Source organism: Nelumbo lutea, chromosome 4, assembly GCF_056320005.1.
Source record: "Nelumbo lutea isolate HS-2025 chromosome 4, American lotus-T2T, whole genome shotgun sequence".
In the NCBI taxonomy this organism is placed as follows: domain Eukaryota; kingdom Viridiplantae; phylum Streptophyta; class Magnoliopsida; order Proteales; family Nelumbonaceae; genus Nelumbo; species Nelumbo lutea.
In genome coordinates, this window is record NC_142687.1 from 86,180,815 (window position 1) to 86,188,378 (window position 7,564).

A 7,564-nucleotide genomic window follows, 5' to 3' on the forward strand; every position below is an offset into this window, starting at 1 on the left:
CAGTAGTAGGGATTAGTAGGAGTCTTATCTATTCAGTGTTCTTATCTTATTAGTTCAGTAGTATGGATTAGTAGGGAGTCTTATCTTATCTTATCAGTTCAGTAGGATAGATTAAGGGAGTCTTATCTTATCTTATCAGTTAAGTAGGATAGATTAGTAGGGAGTCTTCCTAATTAGCAAGGAGTCTTCCTGAAAGTAGGACTCTTATCTCTTGTAATCTCCTATTTAAGGAGCTGAGAATATTGAATAAGATCATCGAATTTCTGTCAAGGAAGAGTGAAAGGAGAGTTAGGTGATCTCTTGGACAAATCACCCTTTAGGACGCCAAGATAGGTTCTGCAAGAAAGGGGAGGAACAACGGAAAACAGGAGGTTTTCCCCGTGGACCGACTCGTGACGAGATCCTATTCCCGGGCCCATAACAGTATTTGAGTACTATTGGTGGAGGGATTTCTGAGAGCTGAAATAGTAGCAGTTTTGGAAGGGATTAAAAGAGCCAGCAGCTGAATACCAGAAAACTGATGGTGAAAGGTGACTCTAGGCTGGCTATTAGTCGGCTACAGAAGGAAGAATTCAGTTTGTGGAAGTACTTAAATGAGAAAAAGAAAGTTAAACAGCTATCTCGAAACATGGAAATCCAGTTTCAGTGGACTAAGAGGAGTGCCAATTCTTTGGAAGACTCTTTGGTCAAACAAGAGGTGGGAAGAGCTTACCTTTTTTGGACAATGCTGTAATCTGAAGTCTTTACTTTTAGGGAGGGTTAAGAGATTTTACCCCTCCTTCCTGTTGTATCTTTCTTTCTTACTCTTATTCTTAATAAAAGTTTCTGTTATTTATCAAAAAAAAAAAAAAACATATTAATAAATAGTCTCTGATGAGTGTAGGTGTACTATGGCAGGTTGGGTCATGTTCGGTGCTCCATCCTTGTTCTATTGGGTTCAAGATGAACCAAACCCAACTTATTGACATCCCTACTTGGGATGACAAAATATTTGTGTTAATCATCCTTGTTTTATTGGGTTCAAGATGAACCAAACCCAACTTGTTGACATCCCTACTTGGGATGACAAAATATTTGTGTTAATCATTCTTTTTAAGTTGTTACATTACCTCTAGAAAGATTATGTTAGTGGTTTGTATTGGTAATATCCTTATTACTAGGAGTGGTACCCAAGGCATAAAGGAACTCAAGCAACTACTACAACATTTTTAGACCAAAGGTGAGGATGGGACATAAATACAATAAGAAATATCTCTAATGAATAGAAGTAAAATTTTTTTTGATATCTTCTAAAGGGTTACACAATGGGAGTAGCCCATCCCTCAACCCAGGTGCAGGCGGGATTCGATCCCAAGTCTCCACTACGACCAGCAGGAGACCTTACCAACCAGCTGGTTGGCACCTTGAGAATAGAAGTAAAATTTTAACAAAAATATTGATGAACTAATTTGTGACAGAAAACATATACTATGCTTCCAAACAGAGAAGGCTGAGCAAACATGCAAGAAACCAGTTCCACAAATAAATCTCTATGGTTAAATATTTCTAAAATTAAGCAACATATCAATAAGTAAGGAAATACCAAAAACTTGTGGAGTCAATGATAACCCTAACATGAAATGAAGTAAAAACTGATGGTACCAAAGGTCGTCTCGAGTTAGTAGGGCATCGCTCACACATACAAAGAAAGTAAATACCAAAATCATTTTTTTACCTTAGATAGTATGGAAAATTATCAAACGAGACATCAATGTCATTAGAACAGAGAATTCTTTGTTGTAAGCCATCTTTGAATGCCTGTTTCTTGCTTGAGGGCAAATTTCTTGGTTGACCAAAGCCCTTAAGGAGTTCCTTAATTTCCCTTTGCTCATCAATTGTTTTTAAAATGCTCCCACTTAAATCAAAGTCAGGAGAAGAGGATCCTGCCAGCATCCGCAACAGTGGCCTTAATTCATAATTTGTCCCAGAAATTGCCCCAATTTCTGCATCAAGATGAGCACCCAAGCCAGTGCTGTCAAGATGCATACGATTGTTGGTAGCAGTATCTGAGGATATGACCACAGTATCTTTTTCACTTGAAGAAATACCAGCCTCCTCGTTATGTTTGGAAATATCTTTTCTACCATGGCAAGTAACCTTAATGTTTGGCATAAGGCCATCTTCACAACCAGATGGCAACATCTGCCTCTCTAGATCATGTTGTCGTACTCCTTCACCAGTTTGGGCAGGTGGTGGAAGAAGTGATAAATCTTTTCTAAGATTTGACAGAGATGCTAATATTGATGCTCCTGCAACAGCAGAGGGGTCTCGTGATCGGGTCTCAAAGTGTATTCCTTTAACTGGAACACTCTGGGATCCTGGTATGCTAACTGAAGATGGGAACAGTGGTGAGGCTAAGCTGCCATTTGTGAGTTGCTGGAAAATCTGATAATACATAAAGGAATGTACTCTTACAAAATTGTATATGATTCCATTCAACAATGAAGCTTAACATGTGCATGCATGTCAATGTTTTGAAAATCGTAATCGTATCGTAAATCGTAAAGAAGGTTGAATCGAATCGAATTGTGAATCATATCGTAAATCGTAAGAGTTTCTATTTTTTATAAACTTGTCAAAAATTAAATATAGATATAATAAAAGGGTAAATATATATAGAAAAGTGACTTTACCTATTTTTAATCTATATATGCCATATATGTACCTAAAATAATAGAATTTACCACTTATACAATATAAGCCTAAGATGATATGATCAAGTTTGAATTGAAAGTCAAACAAATCTACATGCAATGGCTCTTTAACCTACATATGATGGAAAATAACTCAATTTCTAGTCTTAAATAACGTAAATAATTCATTTTCTAGCAAGGGCTTAAAAGAAAGTCCCCCTTGACAAAACTAAATATAAACAAAAACATAACAAAGTAAATAACTAATTTTTAATTGAATTTATTGGAATCAGAAACCGTATAAATCGTAAGATTTATGAATCAAATTGTAGGATCCAAACAAAAATCGTATGATTTTTGCAGAAAATAATTTGGACATAAGATTCGAATCGAAACCCTTGGGATTCACGGTTCAAATTGTGAATCGTATCGCAAATTGTAAGATTTTGACAACATTAATGTGCAAACATGTGCAGAGACACAACATGAAGGAAAGGGCAAGCACTCAATCCTATGATAGAAGAACAGCATCACCTCCCCCAGAAACTATTGAAAAGGATACATATGCATGTTGACCAGTTGAACTAAAAACCAACTCATCCCCTCCACTGAGTATTGTGCTGGAGTTTTTCCCAAATGCCTTTCCATTTACTTGGACAACACCTTTGCTTCCTGAGATCTCTAACAACACAATAGATGTACCTCCTCGCTGTAAAAATAAAACAAGAACCACTAGTATGAAATCTATATTTAAATGATTCAAAGGCCACATTAGTTGAATAACAGAAGGATACAGGGTAAACCAACATTATACCTCTAAGTGCTTCAGCTTGCACAGAACCGTACTGACAGATGGATCTCTCAAACACAAGTTGCATTGTTGGCTTTGACCAACAGTGAATGGAGAACCACACATAAGCAAGTGAGGGTTCTGGAGGAAACAAAAAACAAAAAATAACAATGTTTTGAGATCATTAAGTAGAATACTCAAAATTGAACAACAAGATCCTGTGGCTGACAAAGGATCAGTATTCTATTAAAACAAGAAAAATTACAAACCACTATTCCTGCTACAGAAAGATGCCCTTGCCAACAAAACCAAGACAAAGATCATGACACACAAAATGCATATTTAGAGAGGAATGTGTTTATCCATAAATCATGCATGTCCTAACAGAACTTGAAACCAATATAAAGATATATGAATCATCCAGTGATGAAAGGAAGACACTCCAGAGCACCAGGCGATGCAAGGGAGTCTGAGCTATAAGAAATCCATGAAAAAGAATTAATAAAAGCACTCCACATTGAGATTTGTTTGATCAGTAGCATTCCACATTGAGATAAAACACTGAAAACTGATTTTTTGATGAAAATCATTTAAAATGTGATTTTGTTTTCACTTGTTTCTTTCAGAAAGGGACAACAACAGTAATATTTAACTTTTGGATGCAATTCTTGTCAATTGAATAGGTCTGCTACTGACATGTCCATGCTTCATTGAACAAAGAAAAAGGGCCTTATAGAAACGTTCTGCATTTTTGTCCTCCATACTTGATACTTCCCCAAACTGGAACATTTTACAGCATTTCAAAATTTCTGGTCCAACTTCATACAAGATTTTCTTTTGTGAAGGAATAAAATTTTCTTGAAAATCAAAATTGTAAACCGTGTAATGCCCATATGAATATGATCATTGTTATCAATGCATTGCCAAGGCAACAATGTGCTCCATGCTTGGCTAAGAGAGATACCCTAGGCATTTCAAGGAACAGCAGAGCAGCTGCATTAATTTTCATGCAGTGCCTAGGCCTAGTTGGCAAATTAGCCATCCTTTCACAACAAAAGTTTTTTCCTTTTTTGATAGGAAACGATAACTTTGATTAAAATTAAAATTAATGATAGGTACAAAGGTTCCAGCCCTGGACTTAGGGAACCTGAACCCCAGCAAGAAAATAATTACAACTCAGTCAACTCAGCCCAAAAAGTAAAACTTCCCTGTTAATCCCTTGATTGGCTAGAGTGCCAGCCAAACCATCTGCTGTCCTCCTTACCCACTTAAGGTTAAGTGTTCTAATTTCTATCAAGGTCCGCCTGTAAATTCATATCCCCATGCTTCTTGTTTGTAACCACTCTATCACCACCTTCAAGTTGCTCTCGAGTCCCCCACTTTCACAAGAAAAATGTTTTTACCATATTTGTTTCATAGATAGAGAAACGTGTATTCTATTATTAGTTTTTGGAGGATCTCTTGTGATAATAAATTCTTACTCAGCATCAAGATTCAAGATTCCTTCAGTTTAACTGGTTTATGTTTCAATCTTTAAGCTTGCATTTAAAGAAGAGATAATGTTGTCCATCACAATATTCATGAGGAAAAACCAACATTTCTAAGTAATAATCAGTGACTTGATGGGGTTTCAAGCATTTTAAGGCTTACCATAGACCTTAATATCAAACTTTGTTTGGGATGGTGACTTCTCCGATGAACTCCAATACAAATGATACTTCCTTCTAATTTAATGGAGGATAATTGGTTCCCTCCATATCCAACCCAACTATTTACAAGTTTTAGTAAAAATATGGCCTACATTATCCATGTCATGAGCTAATTCATGGCTGACCCTAAAGGCACATATGCCTCTGATCAGAGCAGCAACAACAACAACAAAAAAAAAAAAAAAGATTTTGTGAGGCTTTCATGACAAGAACCTTCCCTTCGTACCAGTTTATTACGACATTATATCCTATTTCAGTCTCTTTGTCTAGTAACGACAGATCTCCTCATCAAGAACTGCAGACCACACTGGAAGGGTCATTTCCACATCCCACTGTAAGTTATCCATCTTAAATATTAGTCTCCAACAACGAAAATAAATCCTGAAGTGAAAGATGTAAGAATGCAAAGTTTAGGGGAAAAGTTACATGATCAGATGGCGAAAACATTCAGACCCATAACCAGAAAACCTAGGTCCAAAAGAAGTATCACGCAAAAACCAACTACACCCCCCCCCCTCCCCGCCAAAAAAGAAAAGAACAGAAAAAACCACACGAACACCTCCTAAAAGCGAATAGAAAAGCTATCCATCAAAAGTCACAAATTAAACTAGCGAAGCCATAAACAAATCAGAGATAGGATCATGAAAACCCACCTGGGAACACTGCGAAAGAAGCTTTCCCCATGCAACCTTTGCGCGAGACTTTATTGATCGTTTCCTCGCTCGATTCATTACCGCATTATTGACATTATCGTCCTCCATGGCAGGTGCTCCTTAACCCCAAAATAATACAATCCAAAAAATCAATAACGTCAAAGAAAGTTGAAAAAAAAGACAGAAGGTAAAAAAATAAAGGAAACTGATAATCAACACAAAATTTATCAAGATCCAACCTATAGAAGACGGTGACACCAAAGTCTCTCCTTCTCCATTTACATCTTGAGGTTTCTCCAGCATAACCGCATCGCAGCTATCGAATTCCTTGGAAGGATCGCAAACAGACGGATCAGAGAAGCGACCCTCCTGGTCATGCGATTCAGAACCTGGTTCTTTTGACGAACCTAGGGTTTCAACAGGCAAAACACAAGGAATCCCGTTGTTCGAGGAAGACGCCTCCGCCACCTGCAAAACCAATCAAATCAAAATCAACAAAAACGCTAGGAAGCTCAACCCATCGACCCCAAGCACCATCTACAAGAAGAAGCATAGTTGAATAGGTACCAAGCCCTAGCCTAACCCTAACCATAAGGAATACCTTAGAACGCTTGCCGTTGGGCAGACAAGGCGCTCCTGCAGGCGGAATAGAACGCTTCGATGAAGCCGAACTTCGCCTGGTCTCAACCATGGATTCTCCTCTCCGATCCGAAATCTGGCGCACAGAATCGAAAAGGGTGGAGAAGAGAATGCGAGGAGTTGAGGCTCGAGAGAGATATCAGTAAATAAACTTCGATTCTTGTTCTTTAAATTTCCTTCTCTTTTTATTTTTTTTTTATTGTAGATACAGCGAGAGAGACAGAAGTTGAAGCGGACATTTGCAATGGTTAAATAGTTTCAGAAGAGTGTTTGGTAAAAGTCAAAATTAGAGCTAATTAATAATAACTTTTGTTTAATCTTTTCTGATATCCAATTTTGTCTCTACTGATCTTTATTTCTCCAGCCCCAATTTTAATTTTTAGTCTTAGCATTCGCTTTAAATAATTGAAAAAATGGTCCGAGTCAATAGGGCACTCAGCTTCAGTGTCAAGACTCGTACTCTGTCCTCTGTTTTTTGACTTATCATTGAGTCAAGTGCGTCAATCTTGACCGAGTTATATCATTTCTAAACTCTAGTTTGGGAGTCATTTTTCTTTTTTGAGCAATCTTTACAGCCAGACACCCCACATAACATATATACAAGTTACTGAGGCTCACGTCAGCATGAGTACAAATACAATTAGGTAGAGAATTAGAGTTTAAAATCTTGTATTTTTATTATTATTTTGTATGTATTTGTATTATGTTCTTTTTACTTTATTTTATAGTCATTCGAGGTATAAATATAAATATATAGCACAAAATCTTACATTTAATATTATTTTATATGTATTTGCATTAGATACATTTGTGTTTATACTCTTTCCAAACTGAACATATACACTGTTCTTTATTCAATGGGCTCAGGATTAGCCCAAAGTTTAGCCATGTGAACTATTGAGTAATGAGTAGACCTGGTAAAAAGTTGATCCAATTCATGAACCTGACTTAACTCAATCTGAAAAAACAAGGTTAGGGTCTTATGTTTAACTATCTTGAATCTGAGAATGAACCGACCCAACTCAATATAGAAAAAAAAATGTTGGTTTGGATTGGGTTATGGGTCAATCCGTTGACCCGATTAGATTTAATTGGGACTAT

At 36.8% G+C, this 7,564-nt stretch overlaps 1 protein-coding gene across 4 annotated transcripts in view; it reads right to left on the minus strand.

The window, feature by feature from the left end:
• The window catches only part of LOC148861511 (uncharacterized), a 54,150-nt gene extending 47,318 nt beyond the window's left edge, over positions 1-6,832 (minus strand). For 3 of the 4 annotated variants that reach the window (XM_088982126.1, XM_088982125.1, XM_088982124.1), the window contains exons 1-6: positions 6,426-6,687; positions 6,064-6,292; positions 5,825-5,943; positions 3,487-3,603; positions 3,235-3,381; positions 1,715-2,424 (exon numbers count right to left, since the gene is read on the minus strand). In XM_088982126.1, coding sequence (XP_088838252.1) covers positions 1,715-2,424; positions 3,235-3,381; positions 3,487-3,603; positions 5,825-5,943; positions 6,064-6,292; positions 6,426-6,515 — 1,412 coding nt within the window. In that variant the 5' untranslated portion in view covers positions 6,516-6,687. Of the gene's footprint in view, positions 1-1,714; positions 2,425-3,234; positions 3,382-3,486; positions 3,604-5,824; positions 5,944-6,063; positions 6,293-6,425 lie in introns of all 4 variants that reach the window. The other variant, XM_088982127.1, reaches the window with a different exon arrangement.
• Between the last annotated feature and the right edge of the window lie 732 nt (positions 6,833-7,564).